The 22,069-nt window shown below is 37.2% G+C and overlaps 2 protein-coding genes across 3 annotated transcripts in view; both read right to left on the reverse strand.

The window, feature by feature from the left end:
* Positions 1-15,618, reverse strand: part of STRIP1 (striatin interacting protein 1) — a 35,951-nt gene extending 20,333 nt beyond the window's left edge. Inside the window, exons 1-8 of one of the 2 annotated variants that reach the window (XM_070745104.1) lie at positions 15,324-15,618; positions 14,201-14,270; positions 10,336-10,410; positions 9,300-9,434; positions 8,504-8,624; positions 5,346-5,414; positions 4,043-4,149; positions 432-559 (exon numbers count right to left, since the gene is read on the reverse strand). In XM_070745104.1, the coding sequence (XP_070601205.1) occupies positions 432-559; positions 4,043-4,149; positions 5,346-5,414; positions 8,504-8,624; positions 9,300-9,434; positions 10,336-10,410; positions 14,201-14,270; positions 15,324-15,482 (864 nt within the window). In that variant the 5' untranslated portion in view covers positions 15,483-15,618. The remainder of the gene's footprint in view (positions 1-431; positions 560-4,042; positions 4,150-5,345; positions 5,415-8,503; positions 8,625-9,299; positions 9,435-10,335; positions 10,411-14,200; positions 14,271-15,323) is intronic. The other variant, XM_070745105.1, reaches the window with a different exon arrangement.
* A 4,129-nt stretch (positions 15,619-19,747) lies between these two features.
* Positions 19,748-22,069, reverse strand: part of AHCYL1 (adenosylhomocysteinase like 1) — a 54,726-nt gene continuing 52,404 nt past the window's right edge. The window contains exon 17 of the mRNA XM_070745106.1: positions 19,748-21,924. Coding sequence (XP_070601207.1) covers positions 21,918-21,924 — 7 coding nt within the window. The 3' untranslated portion in view covers positions 19,748-21,917. The remainder of the gene's footprint in view (positions 21,925-22,069) is intronic.

Genomic DNA, 22,069 nt, shown 5'->3' on the forward strand with positions numbered 1-22,069 from the left:
ACTGTTGAAAGCCCTGCCATCCTGTGTGCAGTTGGCGATCGTTCCTCAGCCCGGATTTCCAAAAATATCCAAAAAAAATTAAAAGCAGCGAGGGGCAGGGCCAACCAGTGATGGGATAGAGAGCCACAGCAGAGGGCTAAGGAGCCGCATGAGACTCCAGAGCCACAGGTTACCATCCTCTGATCTAGGACAAGGAGCATACAAATGGACTATTTGGACAACCTCACAATGGCTTACACATATTGTTGAATTATAATTACATACTATACTAATTATAATAAGATGCTACACTAAAAATAACTTTAGACCTATGTTCCATAGCTTTAAATTACAATATTCCTATCACTTTAGCATTGTACTAACCACCAATTTAAAGCTATTAACAAGCAATCTATTGAAGCATAATATATTTGTAAACAGGGGCCTCTTACCAAGACAGTCTTCCAGAGCAGCAGTAACACTTTCTTCATAGGAAAATGTGGGGCATGGCCACTGCAGAATTTGGTCACCATGCCAAAGAGCATCACAGAAAATGGCTCATTATTATATAGAGGTGCCCCTGAAAAATAATATGTGGGTAACAAATATGTTATACGAGGCCCTTGAATTTTTGTGTTACATATTTGAACATCTATGGAGATTCTCAGTTATCTATAGATCATGGTTGTCTCAAAGGTGCCTTTTCCAAAGGCAATTGGACTTTGTTTTTCCTTTGAAGATGCTTTGCTTTTCATCCAAGAAACTTTGCTTCCTGAGAAGCGAAATATCTTCAAGGAAAAACAAAGTCTTTTAGAAAAGGCACCTTTGAGTATTTGAACATCATTCTCTACTATCAACCCAATAAAGCTTCTAGCTATTTGCCACATTTTTTCAGAATAATTTTCTGCTCATTCTGTGTTCTTGTACATAGTTTGGTCCAGTTACATAATATATTTGTATTTGCAATGATGACAGTCATTGAGCTCCAATAGTGTCATTAATGTAATAATTCTCCTTGCATCAAGATTCATCCTGCTGTCCTCATTCTTGATTTAGGAGAACATGCAGCAGCAGCTATGTGTGGGTGGTGGTTTTGCATGCAGAAAAGAGTGGGACTTGCATCATTACCATACTGCTTTCCCTACCTTCTCTGCACTAGTGAACACAATAATTCTGCAGACTAGAAGGAATCATGCAGATCATGAAGAATGCAGCTGCAAGAGCAATCATAGGCTTTCCCAGATATGCCCATGTCACATCAACACTCCGCAGTCTGCATTGGTTGCCGATCAGTTTCCGGTCACAATTCAAAGTGTTGGTTATGACCTATAAAGCCCTTCATGGCATTGGACCAGAATACCTTAGGGACTGCCTCCTGCCACATGAATCCCAGCGACCTATTAGGCCCGACAGAGTTGGCCTTCTCCGGCTATCGTCAACAAAACAATGCCGTCTGGCGGGACCTGGGGGAAGAGCCTTCTCTGTGGCGGCCCCGCCCTCTGGAATCAACTCCTCCCGGAGATCAGGACTGCCCCCACCCTCGTTACCTTTTGCAAACTCCTAAAAACCCACCTCTGCCGCCAGGCATGGGGAAATTGATTCCCCTTGGCCGTCCCGTTTTATGTATGGTTTGTTTGGGTTGTATGATTGTTTTTAAATTGAGGATTTTAACTGTTCTGTTTTTAATCATTGGATTTGTACTGTGAGCCGCTCCGAGTCTTCGGAGAGGGGCGGCATACAAATAAATAAATAAATAAATAAATAAATAAATAAATAAATAAATAAATAAATAAATAAATAAATAAATAAATAAATAAATAAATAAATAAATAAATAAATAAATAAATAAATAAACAAACAAACAAACAAACAAACAAACAAACAAAATCAAGGCCTCATGGAAAAGCATGCCTATTATCTGATTTCTTCATTCTGTTCTCAAATGTGTGAGAACAGAAGGAAGCTAGAGGGCAGATGCTAGCATCAAAACTTAAAACCTGATGTTTATATGTATTATATCACATAATGCATAATATCAACAGTGGTCCACAAATATTGTACTTTTTCCCAAGAATAAATGAAATTTTTTTCCCTGTGGTGCCAGGAATCAAAGACTTAGCTCAAACCTCATTTTAAGGAATGTTGTTTAATAAGCAAACCATGGCTTAAAGTAATGTACGAATTCAGTTAAAATATGCAATGGAAGCTAGGAGATCACCTAGGTGAGACCTTTGTTCATTGTAGGTATCTATAATTACAACATAATCAAGTGGACCACAGGTAGGGTCACACAGCATACTAGGCTAAAATTTGGCTAGTCTGTAATTTACTGGATTCAATTTGATTTAACTCACAAAGTTATTGCCTATGTTGTACGAGCAGAGGAAATAACTGTGAGTTAAATCAAATTGAATCCAATGAACTATGAGGCTTATTGGAGAATTGAATGTGAACCTGCCCCAAACTACTTCAACATTCTATCAATCACATTACGTTTTGCACACAGAAGATCCCAGCTGAGCTGCATTCAGAAAATATGCAGAAAACAAAGGGGATGAAAAACCTTTGCTTCCAGCCTGAGACTTTCAAGAGTCAGTGCCCATCACAATGCATTTGCATACTGGACTACAGCAAGGTATATTAATCCAGAAGTGAGAACATGAGAAAAGGCTTGCAAATCTGGGCCTCAGTTTCCCATAAAATAATTAGGATTAAAAGCAAGCCTGATTTTTTTTAAGCCACACTGATTGGCCCCAAACAAGGCTATCATGGTTTGTTTCTGGTTCAGTCCATTATATAATCAGCTGGCTATATTTTTTCAACAAATTACTGCTAATTTATTAGTTTAGTTTGATATGAGAAATAGGGTAAAGCATCTAATTAAATTTATTCTTAGATAATTATTCAAGAAAGCTAAAGCCTAGATTCGGCTGGATATTAAACATATTATTATTATTATTATTTATTAGATTTGTATGCCGCCCCTCTCCGAAGACTCGGGGCGGCTCACAACAGTATAACAATGGGACAAATCTAATAATAAAATATATAAAAACCCCAACAATTAAAAACCATACAGCACATACACACCAAACGTAAACTATAATAAGGCTGGGGGAGATGTCTTAGTTCCCCCATGCCTGGCGATATAGGAGGGTGGGGGCCGTTCTAATCTCCGGGGGGAGTTGATTCCAGAGGGCCGGGGCCACCACAGAGAAGGCTCTTTGCCTGGGGCCCGCCAAACGACATTGTTTGGTCGACGGGACCCGGAGAAGGCCAACTCTGTGGGACCTTATCAGCCGCTGGGATTCGTGCAGTAGAAGGCGGTTCCGGAGGTATTCTGGTCCAATGCCATGTAGGGCTTTAAAGGTCATTACTAACACTTTGAATTGTGACCGGAAACTTACCTGTAGTGAATCTCACCTAACTCAATAACACTGATCTGTGAAAAAACATATGTAAGACTGCACTATAAATTGGGCAGCCTTTAAAGGTATTCTGGACATAGTAGTGATAGTGATAGTAGTATAGCAGCAGCAGCAGCAGTAGTAGTAGTAACTCAGCCTCAGTACTGAAACGTCAATGATGTCTTGGGGGGGGGGGGGGAATCAAAATTTCCTGAGACTTTCCTCCTGAAAACTGCCAATTGAATTTTGTACATCACTCTCCTGAAATCCCTCCAGGAAGAAGGATGGAAAGAAGCTTTCATGTAATAATGAATGTCAATGGCTTTTTCTCTGTGCATAATCCAAATGAGAAGAATGCCTGGGAGGTGCTGAGACAAGCAAAGCAGGCAACAATGATAGTGACTCTGAAGGGCAATTGGAAAGGAAAGATTGGAAGCAATCATGACCTGAGATCTTAGGGATAAAGACCTATCTTATTAAACAATATGGGGATGCTGACTCTGACTATCTGGCAGCACTGATTAACACAGAAGAAAAATAAAAGTTCTTTCTCATATTAGGACAGCCTTTTCTGACAACAAAATAATCCTATCTTTTTGAACAAATGCTATTTAACTAGCTAAATTCTGAATCATGGGCAAGGTGAGATGACGAACCTAGCTCAGCTCTGAAGGTCTGTCTCATTGTCTTCCATTCGGGCTTATCTCCTTCACAGTCCTGACGCACAGTCTCCAGAATAAGGTACATAATGTTCAGAAGCACCCTGCAATTAAAGACTGAACAGGTTAGAAGGAGAAATTCCTGACAACACTGTTGGCTTCATTGGAAACTACCTTACAAAACAATAAGCAAAGTAAATGAGCCATTCCCTCATAATGTTCCCATGCATGACACTGAGGCAAAAAGATGTTATGTGCGAAATAACAAATTTTATGGTAATCAATAAACATTTTATTTTTGGTTCGTGTCAGTATTTTGAGGGTTGTTGCTTAGCAACCTATACTTTTCTAAGAAAAACACTCTCTTTACAGAAAAGGTTTCTATGCAAATCAAGGGCATGCTAGGTTTTTTAAATAGTCAGATAGCCCTTCTTTAAATGGAGAGTGGCTACAATGGATAATATAACAATGTCTCTAAAGAAGGCACAGCTTGAATTTGACCCATTTCATCCATATTGTAGCAGAAAAATTAACATTAATGTGATGAGCTATATAAAGAATGTTGGAGGCTTACACATAACTATTTCTGTTGGTTTCCCACAAAAAAAATGCTGGAGAAATACATTTGAGATTCAGTGGTTTGGGGAGATTCTATGCCTATAAAATTGGGGCTCAGAAGTAGGATTCACTAAGCTGTGTGATTTAAAGCTTTGCAGTATCTTCTGGGAGACTAGACTGTTATAAAGTCATAGTGAACCCAAATATGAAGAAGTGATACTCATGTACAATACACAAAATATTCATCCTAGGCCTGTTCTATTCAGCATCTCATCTTATTCCATTTCTCTTCTTCACTGCCCCAATAAAGGCATGCAATACATTATGAGCCGGGGTGGCGCAGCAGGTAGAGTGCTGTACTGCAGGCCACTGAAGCTGACTGTAGATCTGAAGGTCAGCGGTTCAAATCTCATCATTGGCTCAAGGTTGACTCAGCCTTCCATCCTTCCCAGGTGGGTAAAATGAGGACCTGGATTGTGGGGGCAATACACTGGCTCTGTTAAAAAGTGCTATTGCTAACATGTTGTAAGCCGCCCTGAGTCTAAGGAGAAGGGCGGCATAAAAACTGAATAAAGAAATAAAGAAATAAATAAAATTATGACAATTTGAAAATCAGATTCTATTAATAAGCATATATCAATCCAACATGAAGAAAAAAAAGATAAAACATTCTTATCAATAGAAGTTATTGTACCAAAAAAATAAATCTGTTGATAGAGCATACTGATATAGAAGGACTCACCTCAAATCCGTGCTGTCAGCCAAGGAGATAGCAGGCTTCCTCACTGCACTGCTACAGGCAGCACTGTTACTAGAAAAAGAGAAATAAATTTCTGTTCTAGGCCACAGCCCTTTCTGAAACTAACGACACATTGGATATTAGATAAACAATGGCATGGGTAACATGGGCATACTGCAAAGGCATTCACCTCTTATCCAACATCAGTTACCTGAAGTAGTTGTTAATTTAATTACCTAGAAAAGATTTAGTGAGAGAAAACTCTTGTGCCTCATAGTATGAAACTACTAGAAATTCAGGAGCAACTTCTAGTTATTTTTTGAATAATCAGTCAGGAACATGTTTGATCCTACTAATGCAAAAACAAGGCTCTGAGTGACTGCATTGAAATTGTTCATTTTTGTGTCCTCTCAACTCTCCTCATTCTGTAGCAACTATCACCTCAGTTCCAGACATGCCTATGACAAAACATCACAGGCTATCTTTTCCAGAAATGAAGTCGGACTAAATACATCTCCCTGTTCAAAACTATGCAGCCAATCTACGGATTATTATGGCAATTGGGACCAGAATTCCCATCGCTAAGCAATGCGATGGTTGTAAAGCACAACATCACGTGACCACATCACTAAGCAATTGCAATCCTGAAAGTCACTCTTCCTGTGGGAAGAGACAGTGAAACTATGTTCAGGCAAGCAAGCTGGCAGAAAAGGCCATGGACTGACTGTTCCTAAGGAATGTAGGTGGGTATTATGGAGTGACCGCAGGACACTGCAATTGTAACTGCGAGTCAGTTGCCAAGTGACTGAATTATCATCATATGAAATCATGTGGTTGTAACTTCAAGGATCACTCATTCAGCAATATTAAAACTATCTTATGTACACTGAGAGCATATGCACCAAGACAAATTCCTTGTGTGTCCAATCACACTTGGCCAATACATTAATTCTATCTTCTATCTTCTTAATACGTACTGAATAAGTGATTATAAACTGAGGATTACTTGTATGTTTTTGTGTCTTTTTTTAGATTTTATTTCCTCTCAAAAAACATGCACACGTATTTATTTTAGCAGAGATTTTCTTTTAATTGCTCCAGATTAGTTTCTAGCTGGCAAGCTCACCAGATATTTCCTCAAAATGATCAATTCCAGATAACTTTACTTTGTTCTGTGTTAAAAGTCACAAGACGAAAAGGAGATGAAAATACTTATAACACTACCTACTACATTTTAAAAATATATACTTTGAATATTGTTTCAAATACGTAATTTTCCATGAAATAATTACCGTATATACTCGAGTATAAGCCGAGTTTTTTAGCCCCAAAAATGGGCTGAAAAACACAGCCTCGGCTTATACTCGGGTCATTGACAAAGTCACCACACGAGGGCGCCATTGCTTGAGCCAGAGCGAGGAGGCACCAGCTTTTGTCCCCTCTGGCACGCCGTAGTTCCTCTCCCTAGCTCAAGCAAAGAAGGCAGCCATTTGCAATGGTGAGTCGGATTAAAAAGGCCCCCTGCTGTCAGATTCTCCTCCCCCTCCTTTGAAAGGATTTAAACTGTTTAAAAAATGGTATTTTGTGGTAGTTGCTGTCCTTGCTTGGATAGGATCTAATAATGTGTTATGAGGCAGAGCTAGACAGGAATTCTTTTTCTATCTGCCTGTCTTTCTATCTATCTATCTATCTATTTTTCTATCTATCTATCTATCTATCTATCTATCTATCTATCTATCTATCTATCTATCTGTATCTATTTCTTTCTATCTATCTATCTATCTATTTTTCTATCTGTCTGTCTATCTTTATATTTATCTGTCTATCTGTCTATCTATCTATCTATCTATCTATCTATCTATCATCTATCTATCTATCTGTATCTATTTCTATCTATCTATTTTTCTATCTAACTATTTTTCTTTCTTTCTATCTATCTATCTATCTATCTATCTATCTGTATCTATTTCTATCTATCTATCTATCTATTTTTCTATCTGTCTGTCTGTCTATCTATCTTTCTATCTATATCTATCTATCTATCTATCTATCTATTTTTCTATCTGTCTGTCTGTCTGTCTATCTATCTTTCTATATCTATCTATCTATCTATCTATCTATCTATCTATCTATCTATCTCTATCTATCTATCTATCTATCTATCTATTTTTCTGTCTGTCTATCTATCTATCTTTCTATCTCTATCTATCTATCTATCTATCTATCTATCTATCTATCTATCTATCTATCTATCTATCTATCTATTTCTATCTATCTATCTATCTATCTATCTATTTTTCTGTCTGTCTGTCTATCTTTCTATATCTATCTATCTATCTATCTATCTATCTATCTATCTATTTCTATCTATCTATCTATCTATCTATCTATCTATCTATCTATTTTTCTGTCTGTCTGTCTGTCTATCTTTCTATCTATATCTATCTATCTATCTATCTATCTATCTATCTATCTATCTATCTATCTATCTATCTATCTATTTGGTTTTCTATGCTGATAACCTCACAGCAGCTAATGCTGAAGCTCTTCTTTGGATACACTTATTTGTTTGTTTGTTTGTTTGTTTATTTATTTAATTGGATTTGTATGCAATCCCTCTCCAAGGACTCAGGGTGGCTCACAGCATATATAAAAACAGAACAATAATGTAAATCCAATTAATGATGAGAAGGAATCCAGTTTTGAAGGATTTTAACTCTTAGGTTTTAGCTTTGTTCCTGATTGAGCTACTTTTTTTACTTTTTAATTTATTGTTAATATTGTTAATTTGTTTACCCTCTTTTAAATTTACAGAGCTAGTTTACTGGTTTTCTTTAAAATAAATATTCCAAAACATGTCTCAATTAATGTAATTTTATTGTTTTCCATTTTTATAAGTTACCAGTAGCCACTGCATTTTCTAACCTCGGCTTATACTCGGGTCAATACGTTTTCCCAGTTTTTGTGGCAAAAATTGGTGCCTCGGCTTATACTCGGGTCGGCTTATACTCGAGTATATACGGTAGATAAAACAATGAAAAGATAAAAGGTTAAGTTTGGTATGTTTTCTTCATAAAGCTGCAAAAATATATATCTTGTTGAGGCAGATCATAATTAAGGTATCTAAACAGCCTGCATTACTCTCAGAACATGAAACTCACTCAATTTCCATGTTCAGAAGCTCCACCAAAGCATTAAATGTTCCAACTTCAAGCAGAAGAAAAATGTTGTATCGCATCCAATACTGAACCTCAGCTTCCGAACTACACTCATCAAAGGTGCCTGAAATTTAAAAAATATATATATAATGCATTTCAGGAAAGATTGCCCTTGTTGGATCACACTGAAGAGCAAAGAAACTACAACATTCAAATAATAAAAGAAATGTAAAATAATATTAACACAGTAGCTATGATATCAATTTTCCAAAAGTATGTGGAACCACAGCCATTTCAAACCATTTCTAGGACCGAACTGGAAATATGTTATAGAATTGGGTAATAAAACATGAGGATTGAGAAGTTTTCATTATACTGACTCCCTATGGACAATACACAGATGACCCTATGTTGAAATTAAAAGCAAAATAATACATCTATGTTATTTATTATAAAACTAACTAGAAATCAAAGAGGATTTTGCATTTAAAAAATTGAAGTCTTTTTGCAACAAAAATAAATTTTCACTACTTTTGGTTTGTGATTGTATTTCTAGAATCCAGTTCTAACATCTGTGAATAAAAATGAAATTGGTTTAAAATAGTTCAGTTTTCATGCTGAATGGAAATATAAATTATTTTATATTTAGGGTAAATACCAATAAATACATTTTGCTGATTTTGTTAGCATTTTTTTCTTATTAATGAAAGGAAACATTGGTGTGAAAAAAATTCTACTACAATATCATCATTAGTAGGTATTTAAGATTAAGCAGTTTATCTGAAAGATACAAGCATACCTTGTGCAACGTAGAGGATGGCTCGAGCTACCCTAAGTCTTTTCTCCCGAGCTGTGACTTCAAGGCCATCAAGAAGCCTCATGGCATGAGTATGATGTTGCTTAGTGTCCAGTTCTGTCCACTTTTTATCCAAGACTAGAAATACAAGTTATTTGGAATCACAACACATCTTTATCTCTTTCTTGGAAAAAAGTAAATTATTTGCAGCAATAAAAAATATAATTTTGTGCAATGACTATTAAAAAGTGGTTACACTCTTATGTACGTTCAGCTATTTCCTCCAAGATCTCATAAGTTAATGTAAATATAAGCTAACGTAAGAAATGCTGTTACATTTTATTTTGTGACTTTACAAGATTCTGGCCAACTGTAATAAATTAAAATTTATTTTTATTTTGGACAGCTTTAGACTTTAATTTATGATATTACAAGATCTTATGTCATAGGTCCATATTGCTCACCCTTGGGCTAGATTATTTTAGCACTATCAATCAAATTTAGTTGTTCCTATAATATGTAAACATGGCCAGAATCTGGCAAAGCTCTGAACTGATCTGATTTTACATTATCCACAAGCTAATGAATAAATATGTCATTCATATTATTGCCATATTTTAACATCAAATCAAAATCAAATTAGAAACTTCTATCCCTCCCTAAATATTACAGATAATAAAAAATCTGTAGTGGTCAATAGTTCAGTTTCAGAAATGCCAATCCTTTTCTCACACACACACACACACACACACACACACACACACACAAATGACAATAAGCATTCCATGCTGATATGGTCATTTTATTTATCTAATACAACTCACTGAATTCCCCAAATTTTGAAGCTTATTATAATTTATTTAAAACACAAACGTATTAAGGTTTTGTTAAAATAAAATGAAAGATTCATGAAAACAAATAAAAACATACTTGATACTAAAACAATCAACTTTTTGTTGTTTAATCCCATTTGAACTGCAACATATACAGACTAAGCCTCAAGACATTCCAAGGAGGAAAAAGAGGTAATTAGTTTTACCATGCAGTCTAAAATCTTCCTCAAAGCATTTTCTGTTGAGTTGGAATTCAGGACCTTCAGTATAACTGTACAGTTCTGCAAAGAGAGAACAAAAGTCCATTACTTTATAACACTAGACATTTATTTCAAATAGAATGGATTCTTGGCAGTTCATTTTAAATCAAATCTAATCATCCATTAAAAAAAATAGCATTGAAAGATAACTTGCCTTCTTGCTATAACTTGCCTTCTTGCTTCTGCTATAAAAGTTTAGTTTTACCAAGCTTAATTGGGCTCTAGTATGGTGCATCATCCCAGACAATTCCATTCGACACCCAACATTAATTAATAGGCAGACAGAAAAAGAAGATGCTGATCCATCATAAGTAACACAAAGCATGATTTGAAAACAGATTTTAAACAATGGCTCCAGATGTTGCATAATAGTCAGCCTGTAATAATAGTTTAGATATTCATATCTAATTTTGAACTATGTATTCTTTATGTGTTATGTCTCAAGATGTATATTTCCTTTTTATGGAAGCACTATAAAGTAAGAGTAGATTCAAACTTCAGTAGAACCTCTGGTCACAACTGTAATTCATTCCATAACTTTGATCATGAACTGATTTGGTCCTGACCCGAACCTAATTTTGGAAATTTGGTGCTTACAAAAAATTTGGCACGGAAGGGGAAATTGGACGTGAAAAATTCTTTTTTGGGGGGGAGGGGGGATGAATTTATTGGTCAGAACCCAATTTGGTCATGGTCAGAAGTGTTCGTGGCCAGAGGTTCTAATGTAGTATAATAGAAAAACAATTCAATGCTAAAATGACAATCTTAATGAACTTATAGGGGAATCCTATAAGTGGGGTTAAAGAGGAACCAGTTCAAATGATGTCCTATCAGCAATTCACAGGATAGCATAGAATATTGACAAATTTGCCACTATTTAGAAAGTTAACTAATATTAAGAAGCAAAAATATTTAGCAGTGGTGGCTAAGAGGTTTTGCTGAAGTTGAAAAATAAAGAAGAGTATCCTTAAAAATAAACCATCAAATAAAAATATCAGGTAAGTAGATTCAATTCATAAAGCAAATATTCTGGAAAAAAAAGATTTAAATTCTGCAGAGATTCCTGCCCAAATCCTAATGGACTCTTTAATAAAACTGGAGGGGACTGAAGGGTTTCTACCTTTTTTCCACATGTTCCTGTATGTTATAATTCCTTATTTCTGACAATGACATTTATTTATTTTTCTCATTTTTGAACTGCCCATTTCCCTCAGAGGGATTCCTAGTATGAGTGTGTGTGTGTAGTGGTGGGGGGAGGCATATTCCATAGGGTTGGGGCGGAGAAGGCTTTCTTCCTAGACCCTACAGTCAAAATTCATTAACCATGAATATACCTGTAATATACCTTCCCTCCTAACTGGATGGGAGGGCTGATGTCATGGGATGAGTCATTGGTATGAGTCTTGTTTCCTTTATTGTGCTTTGCAGTTAAGAGACTTGAGAGTTTGTACAAATTATATCATACAAGTACAGTAGTACTTGACTTATAATCACAAAGAAAACCCGGAATTACAGTTGTAGATGTTAGACATGTTGATGTTAGACATATTGTAGTCTTCGGAGTGGGGCAGCATACAAATCTAATAAATTATTATTATTAATTATTATTATTATTATTATGATTACCTGTGTACCATATTTTTGGAGTGTAAGACGCCAAAATACACCTCCAAAGTATACCTCCAAAAAGAGGGTGAAGACTTGGTGGCAGAATTTTACTTTTTTGTGCTAATCTGTTGCTGAAATTGGATGCAAGGAGGTAAGTCTGCGGAGAGGGGCGGCCTACAAATCTAATAAATAATAATAATGATAATAATAATAATAAGTCAATAACTATTAATGTCTGTAGAATGTTCAAATTATTACTTATTTTTTAAAGACTGCTTTATTATTGTTCTAGACAACTTGACAAAATGAAGAAGCTTTTTAAAATAAATGCTTGATTTGAAGAGCTATTGTATTTTTTTTTACTTAGCAGAGAATAATGTATACTTCCAAAAAGTCACATCAATTTTAAAGATCTGTAAAAGTATAATCTGAAATGTAACATTATCCTGTTTTAGTATTAAGATAAGACAGCTGAATTAAATCCTGACTTAGTCATATTTGGAGTAGACCTATTTAAATAATTGGGAGGAGTTAGTGTGACCACACTTAAGAAAACTTTCTGGCATGAATATACTGGCATAATGTACATTTCCCCAATTCTTTGCTATTTCTATGGGTCAGGCACACATGCACAGAAATACACAGCTGTGCTGTTTGCTGTTAGACAAATTGCTGGAAGATAAAGGCAGATCCCCCCCCCTTGTTTTCCTCCCCCAAAAGTAAGGTGCATCTTATACTCCCAAAAATATGGTAAGTCAAGGCACCAGACAGTTTTAAAATCGGTTTTACAACAGGTGTAAACCTAGTCACCATGGTGATTAAGTGAATCGCCCTTAATGTAACAGTGTTAAGTGAACACTGTGGTCATTATGTAAATCCAGCATATTCAGTGAGGGTTTTTTTTTGCCAGAACATGGCAAAAATGGGGTAGATCAGAGCCATGTGATCATGGGATACAGCAATCAGTCATAAATGCAAACAGGTTGTCAAGTGCCTAAAATGGGATCATGTGACCATGGAGTTGCAGCAATCATACTTTTGGGGATTGGTTTTAAATAGCTTTTAAAAATAATCTGTCATAACTCTGAATGATCATTAAGAAGCCAATTGTAAATTGAGAACCATATTTTTCAGACTATAAGACGTTGTGAGCTGCTCCGAGTCTCCGGAGAGGGGCAGCATACAAATCTAATAAATAATAATAATAATAATAATAATAATAATAATAATCCCCCCCAAAGTGGGTGAAAATGTCTGTGTGTCTTATAGAATGAATGTTGCCAAAGCCCCGCCCACCCGCTGCCTCTCCTTCTTTGACCTCTGCCTCCCAGCAATTTGCCTCCTTGTAGCAAACAGCAAACAGTTTGGTCAGGTTCATCTTAGCCTGATTTAGCATGAACAACTGATTGGTGGTAGGATCAGTCACTGCCTATCACCACCTCCATGCGCCCCACGGCTGTGGCTTCTGTGCGTCCTGATTTTGGCCTCTGTCTGCCCATGTTCAACCTCCGCATGCTACTTTTTTGACCCATTCCAGGCAACAGGGATTGCCGCCGCTTATAAGTTATCACCGCCGAACCAGAAAATGGACCGCACGGCTGAAAATGGGGTGTGCAGAGGCCAAAAACGGGGTGCATGGAGGCGGTGGTAATCTCCATAGCCTGGAACAGCTGAATGTCGGTATTCTGGAAGGCGATCCAACCGCCAATCAGCTGCTTGTGCTGCTCGGAGGGAGAGGCAGATTTTTTTTCTTGTTTTCTTCCCCAAAGCTAGGTGCATTTTATAGTCTGGAGCATCTTATAGGCTAAAAAAAACCCTGGTACTTGTACAAAAGAAATGCTAAATGAAAACATTCCCATGAATGCTACTTCACTAAAACTTTATAAAGGAGTTCTCATAAAAACTATGCAAAACTAATTAGTAACATGAAACTGACAGTGGAAATTAATAGGCTACATTGCATTTTCAATTCAAATGACTGGATGGACACATTCCTGTTGCACCTGTCAGTCATTCTGAGCTGCACCATGATTCAGGAAGTAATGATTTGTTTACTCAGTTGCTGGCAGCTGCTTACCTCACTTTGTCCATTTTGAATCTGAAGCCTATTGAATCCTAAAAATTATAGCAACTGGTTTAACTTTTGTTTTATATGGGTAATTGAAAGAAAAACTGTGCCAGATACAAGCAATTCCTGCTTTACCTGAAAGTTCAGCGGTCCACTTGTCTGCATCTGCATATTCAAACTCAAAGTCTGGTGATTCTGAATAGCCCTGGAAGAAGATGACAGCTTAGCTAAGATGTTTTCCAAGGCTGTTTTTTTAAAAAAGAAGCTAAACCTTCCCCATATAGCTTCACTGTTACTATAGTAACTCATATGTGCAAAACTGGTGCTTTCACTAGGAATGAAGCACAGCTCAAAACCAAAAAAACTCCATTTTTAATTTTTTATTCTCACCCAGGATGAGTTGCTACTTTGCTCCATCACTTATGCTCCATCCAGGCTTGCCAGAGCCAACACCCTCTGCTACCCTAAAGTGCCACTCTCCCCACAAAACCAAACCCACTAATTTTAATGGACTATTCCCAGATGAACACCTTCACACACACCCTTCCCCTTGTAAATTATTTGTACGCAGACTGAAGGGAGAGCTGTTTTTCCCCCATTTTCATTGTGCTGTTATGCATCTCGAATACACTCGTTTCATGATGTAACTACAAAGTATTGACATTCTATTTTTTTAAATAACCAGGAAAGAGCTCTTCTTGTTTTTTTTTTTTTAAGGAAGAGCTCTGTAACCTCTGTAACAGGTCAGACTGACAAACAAAACTCCAGCGCGGTGTTTTCCCAAGCTGGGAAATTGAAGTCCGCTTATCAAAAGGAGCCCGGCTTGGGGAACCTTGTTCTTAGGGCGGGGGGGGGTGTCTCTTGGCAACTTGTGGACTTTAACTCCCAGAGTTCCTTAGCCAGCAAAGCTTTTAAGACTTGTGGACTTCAACTCCCAGAGGAATTCTGGGAGTTGAAGTCCACACGTCTTAAAGTTGCCAAGGTTCTAGAGGAGCTGCCTGGCCAAGCGGAGGGAGGCAAAACTGATGCGGAGCCGGCTGAGGGGAGCTTCGAAAGAGACTGTTAATAAAACCCCAGGCCCGTAAATTAAACCGGGGCTCCCCGACCAATCCTGGTCACCCCTCTTCGCGACCGAAGAGGCCGCCGCCAAATCAAGTCATTAGGGGGGGGGGGGGAAAGAGGCACTCCCTTCAAGGCTCCTCGGCGTCGTTCCCCAAAAGGCGGGCGGATCCGCGCCACCTCTCCCCGCCCGCCTTACCTCAGAGTCTTTTCGCTGGTTGCGATTAAGCTCCCGGCCTTTCCCTCCAGGCGGCGGCGGGGGTGTCGTGGGGGTGAGCCCAAGCCCTCCGCTCCGTTGCTTGTTATTGACAATGAGCAAACCCGGACCACCGCCACCGCCACCGCAGCCCGGCTCCATCACGACGGGCCGGCAGCTCTCGCGTCAGCCGGGAGGCGCGGCGCGGGAATGGCAGCGGAAACGTCACCATCTTGAGCGTGGCGGTTGAGGGGGCAGCTTCGTCGGGGTGCCATCTTGAGCGTGGCTGCAGTCGCCGAAGGTACCGTTAGGGAATGCGGAGCGGTGTTTCGGTTGCCTCACGGCGCCCTCAGACCCCCTCTCCTGGGATTTCCTCGGAGGCTTTTTAGGTGTCTCCTTGAGATGCCTCACGAATTTAGTCAAGCTAAATATTCAGCCCTGCATATTCTGCCGAAATTAAGTTACAAGATCTGGGTTTCCAAAACTGGAAGACCGTTGGAAATTTAGCCCTTCTGCGATGGTCGTGTGGATTTTTGCAATCTAGGCAGAATTGCAGGTTTACCTTAAGAGAGTTGGTGTGCAATAGAAATATAGTAAGATGTAAGATTGGTCCTCTTAGCTTTATTATTATTGTTATTATTATCGTTATTACTGTTATTACTGTTATTATTGTTATCAAAAAACCTAATACACCAGGAAAAGGTGCAAAAAAGGGCAACAAGAATGATCAAAGAAATGGAGCACCTCCCTTATGAAACCAGGTTGTAATGCCTTGGTCTCTTCAGGCGTTTAAGGGGTGACTTGATTGAAGTGTATAAAATCATGCATGGGATAGAAAAGGTGGATAGAGAAAAATTATTTTCTCTAACACACAATACTAGGATGAGGGGGCACTCCCTAAAGGTCATAGGTAAGAAAGCGAGGACAAATAAAGGGAAATATTTCTTCACTCAGAGGTTCGTTGGTTTATGGAGTTCACTTCCAGAAGAGGTTGTGACAGCTGTCAGCCTGGATAACTTCAAGGCAGGATTAGACAGATTCATAGATGCCAAGTGTATCGGTGGTTATTGAAAGGGATTTCCAAGTGCAGCCTCTATGTTGGTTGAGGCAGGCAGGATTCCCATGAGTACCATTTGTTGGGGGTCAAGGGAAAGGGAGGGTCTTGTCTTCTCTTTCTACTCAAGATCCCCATGGATTCTATGTGACAGAGAATGCTGGACTCGATGGGCTTTGGCCTGATTCAGCATGGCTGTTCTTATGTTCTTATGTACAGCAAACGAGATTGATATGGTGGATTTCGTATCACAATATTACAAGTCGAATACTTCCTAAGTCTAGGACTGTATTATTATTATTATTATTATTATTATTATTATTATTATTATTATTTACCATTTATGGTATTGCTTTAAAAATAATTGGTTATAATGGTCAGGTGAGCGAAGCCTATCCTGCATAAATTGGGATGGCCACTATCTGGAGTTAATAAAATCCAATCTCTGTTTTGCTGCTGCCTAATCTGGACTTGATACAGTCAGTAACCCTATTAAAATATAACAAGACAACACAATTGGTTTTATAAGTAGGTGAGTACTTATGCATTGTGAACATGGCATTTGAAATTGGGCTGATACACACCAAGAGAAATAATTGTACCTATGTTAGTAGTAGTAGAAAAAGTACTCTCTGATGATATGTAAACATGTAAGCGTTTCAGAGCTCAAGATTTTGCGCTTTTTACAGTATTTTGCAGCTATTTTTGTTAACACTGGGCTTTTATATTTCAAGGCAGGACTTACCAGATGATGAAAAAGTTTTTATTTATTCATGTGTGCTTCTTTATATTATAAAATTTCAAGTTACAAAAAAGTAGTACAGTAGTACCATAAAGTATTGCTGTACAGCAACCTGGATTTGAAGGGTGAAATGTGATGTGCAGGCATTTTTGGGAGAAGATACATTGCTATACAGTACAGTGTTCCTTGACAGCTGCTGCATATGCCTGCCAAATTACATTTTGCTCTTGAAATCTGTATCACTTCACCATCCTGCTGAATAATATGTTTTGCTGGCAGCACAAGGAGCATGTTTGAAATATAATTTGCGATAATATGGTTGATTTAGCTCTTAAAACTTGTCTTTGCCTCCAGCTTTGTCAATAAACAGGCATGTGTTTTTATCTACCATGTGCTGGTCTCCGGTTCAAAAGTATGCAAGAAAAATTCTTTTATAAACTATATAAAGTGCTGGGGGTGGGGGAGAAGGCATTTGTCTAGTCTGCTCTTCTGTTTTACTGGCTGCTACAATATGACTACATCCTGGCTACTGTTTTCTTTTGATAATTTAAGTTGTTTTCCAATCTGGGCAAGTTACAGATGTACTAATTTAAAGTCCTAAAATTCTTTGCAATGGCATGCTGATTGGATAAATCTGAGAGTTTAAGTTTTACACGTTTGGAAACTGCTTACGTACAGAAACATTGTTTGATGTGAACATATTACCAGCATTGCTATAATAGTATATGTAGTATAGTATCAGAAAGATGTGGTAAATGAAAACTCCAGAGGTTGAATAAAGTCAGTGTGCTAAAGGTATATTTGGAGAAATAGGACTGCAATCAACTGAGATTTCTTTACACTATAGTTACACAATTACTGCAATTTAAGGAAAATCTTTTTGCAATATTTTTGCTTCCTAATTTTTCCGATGTTCACACACAGTAGAATATACAGTTAAGTACAAGTTACTTCTGTTCGCCTTCAGGTCATGCTTTCTTATATAGGAGTTTGCATAAAATTTATAAACTTTATAGTTTAGAACCCAAAACCAGTTATTAACTTTTCTGGCCCCTAAAATCATCAGAGGCCTGGTGAAAAAACCACTTTAAGAGTCCACCTGTAGTAACAGAATGTTTGCTTCAGATGAATTTGTATGAGGCATTTTACATTGCCCAGAACTTTCAAATCTTGTTGCATCCTTTAAAATCTGTTAGACCCCATTTTCAATTTTTGTTCCTTGATTAAGATGAAGCAGATTTTTTTATGCTGCATCACATTTTCTGTATTTATTTCTATGGTTATATTTATCACATAAATTTTGTTAACAAATTTTAGAATAGATTTCTTATTCCAGAATTGAAAAGCTAGAGTGGGAAGTTGGGAGAAAAATAACATCACAGAACTTCATAAGTTAGCAGTGGGAACCACCTCTATACTGGTGCAAAAAAACCAGTAACAGCCACCTGTATGACTTTTTCCATGACATCACCAAGAGCCAAGTTCAGCTTAAGGACATTTCATTTTTATTTCTGCTCAGCCAGGTGGCAGTATCTAGCTAACCTAACTGATGTAAAAGATCTAAGCAGGGAATGCTTGGTTAGTATTGGGTGGGAAGCCAGAATGAAATCTAGGGCTGTAGGCTAAACTGAGAAGGTAAAAATCTTAGGCCATGGCAAACTACGCCACTGATATACTGTTAGGTTACCAGCTCAATTGAAAGGCCACTTTTTAAAAACCCATTAATACAGCAAACCTGGACTCCTCAATATCTCAATCTGTACATAGAAGATATGGCAAACCTACCATTTTATTTGAAAAGGCGTGATTCAAACCAATTTTAGGCTAAGCATGAATTTATATTCTTTGTTTTCAACAGCATGCTTTTATGGAAGTGAATATTCAAACAGTATACAACCTATAAATCTATCTTCGCTGAACTGTAATAATTTTCATTCATTTATCATACTAGCAATAAACAGAAAAGAACCATGTAGATGAAGTGTAGATCTACTGCAAATGTTTTCTAGAAAGATTTAAACAGATCTTTTCCCTTGATGTTTTGTTGTTTCCAAGGAAGTTATTTCTTTCTCACTAAACGTGCTGGGGGAGGAAAGGATAGGTATGCTGCAAGGTAGAAAAATATAGTGCAGGTAGTTTTTGACTTATGTTCACAATAGAACCCAAATTTTTTGTTGCTAAGTGAAACATTTGTTAAGTGAGTTTTGCCCCATTTTATGACCATTTATGCCACAATTGTTAAGGGAATCATAGTGATTAAGTTAATAACATGGTTGTTAAGTGAATCTGGCTTCCCCATTGACTTTGCTTGTCAGAAGGTTGTAAGAGGTGATCACATGACCTGGGGGTACTGCAACTGTTATATGCCTCAGTTGCCGAAATTCTGAATTTTGATCACATGACCAAGGGGATGCTACATGTGTGAAAAATAGTCATAAGTCACTTTTTTCATTGCCATTGTAACTGAACAATCATTAAATGAATTGTTGTAAATTGAGGACTATCTGTATCTTCCCCAATCCATACTTATTTTACTCTGTTCAGAAGGATGGATAGGTTGCCAGTTATAAAGAGGTAAAATATACGGCATTACTGTACTTAAGCAGAAGAAAAGAATACTGAAGTCAGAGATAGTTTTCTAATCATTTATTCAGACTTTGCGTAATGATTATTGCTCATTTGCAAGGATTATTAATATTGCATTCATTAAAAATCATTCATATACAAAATAAACCTATCCCCATCTGGACTAATGCTGTAACATGCTCCCTCTGATTGAACTGAGGTGTTGCTAGGTATGAGAATTTATTTCATGGCTTATACAGAGATGGAGCCCTTAGCTAAAATATTTATCAACATTGCAACATAGAGGCAGAGAAATGGAATGAAAAAGCCCTCCTAAACTTCTGGAAGCCTTTCTGGAATACACTCTGCTGGATTTACCTAATTCTGTTATAAGAAATTGTAAGAATGCTATAAAAAGTAAAAAATAAAATTCCAGATATCATCCCAATGAAATATTTGGGGGGGAAGTATGTTTGTATGATCAAGAAAACAATAATTTGGCCTGGCCATACTTGAATTCAGATTCTGAAATGGAGGGAATATGGACATCTCAAGGCAGAGTTTAGTAGAAGCTTCTCTACTAACAGACAATGTCATGCATCATTCTGCAAGACTATGCTACTGCCCAAAAAGAATACTTATTTGGATACTTATTGAGTCATTTAGAAACAGAGAGCAAGCATGATGGATGTGCAAATGTTTGGGGTCTTAGGGTCCTCATCAAATTGTAAGTGCTTTACTCTCTTCAGTGAAGGACTAGCTACCAAAAGGTCTTTATCATACAGTAGTGGGGCAAAACTTATGAAGGAGCTAATAATGACACGTTCAGTATTTACATCTAGTTTTCCATAAAGATTACATAAAAAGGCAGGGAAAAAAAAAATCAAAGTTGGTCATTATGTTCACAAAATCTCTGGATCACTGATGTATCCCTTGATACTTCAGCAGATCAGACCCCAGCAATTGACTTGACTCATCATCTTTCACTTAACATTTGCTTTTCTTAATCCTCTCCCCCTCCATTTCATGGCACTGTAATATGAAACCCGGGCTGTACTATAATCTCACAGGAGAGATACCAGTGCATCATATTAACGGGACAGAATACACTAATTACTAGGATAAAAAAATTAAAGCAGCAGAGCACTTGAAATAGTAGTGCCAATGGAAAGGGATCCACCTTCACTATTCATTTGGTACAAATGGAGCCTGAAGATGGAGGGAAGTGCCTAACACAATGAGTAACTCTCTCTAGGATTTATTTTACCATAAATGATCATTCAAATGGTTCCTGTGCTATATGAATGAAGGAATGGAGAACATGAGATGTCATCTCAGTTCAAGAGGGCCGATCTGGTTGTTGGTGGTCCCAAAATTCTGCTAAGTATTAACTAAAATAGTCTCTCTAGTTTATCAAACCAGAAGCAAATTATTATTTTTAAAACCACAGCCTTTAAGAATATGATATGAGTACATCTTGGTTTAAAGCAGCAAAAATAAAATAATTGAAGATTGAAATGCTATAAAAATGGATAGCCGTATCCATTTCAATTCAGTTTAGCACCCTAGCAACTTAAAAAGAGAAGTTAAAACCCCTACATTTAGTATAACCAGGCATGCGGTTATACATTTAAAGTAGGAAAAATATCTTAATCAATCATAAATAATAGGTGACATTGTCCTACTGAAATCAAGAGGACATTTTTCCACATAAAGAATGAAGATTAGGCATTTGTGGAATATACACCTATAACCCAACTGGCCACAAGGTGTCAAGTCTGTTCCCGTGGAGGAGAAGGAACACTAATGTAGCAGCTAATAAATAGGGTCTCATTAAGGCAATTTAGAATTTGCAATTAATTTTCACACAGAAAAAATAGTACTCTTAATATTCTGCAGTTCTACCAGCTACAACTAAGGTGCTCCAAAATTTTTAAATTAAAAAAACAAAATCACATGAAGAGAATGCCCCACATCACCAATGAAATCCTCTCCCCAGTACCAGAAGAAGAGAATTAAAACCACATTACTTCTGTGGCGGTGTAGCAAGGAATCCCAAATTGTTTTCAGGGTCAATACTGAGACAGGGAAATATTTAAAAGAACTGGACAGGATAATATAATCACATGAATAAAACAAAAGTCTTCCAAAGTGACACACAAAAAGTTATTTAAAAATATTTCTGCTAAAGCTCTTGTGTATATTATGTAATCTGGTTCTTCAGCATTATGGTCCATTAGTACCTACAGCAAAGAACAGAAGAAAAGAAAAAGTTAAGCACGGTGCAAGACTAAGTACCTTTTGGGCATCAAATTTGTTGCCAAATGTAATCTTTCTTTGTTCAATGCAAAAAAAACCCAAACACCATAATTGGCACAGTAGACAAGC

Source organism: Erythrolamprus reginae, chromosome 3 (genome assembly GCF_031021105.1).
Source record: "Erythrolamprus reginae isolate rEryReg1 chromosome 3, rEryReg1.hap1, whole genome shotgun sequence".
NCBI lineage: Eukaryota > Metazoa > Chordata > Lepidosauria > Squamata > Dipsadidae > Erythrolamprus > Erythrolamprus reginae.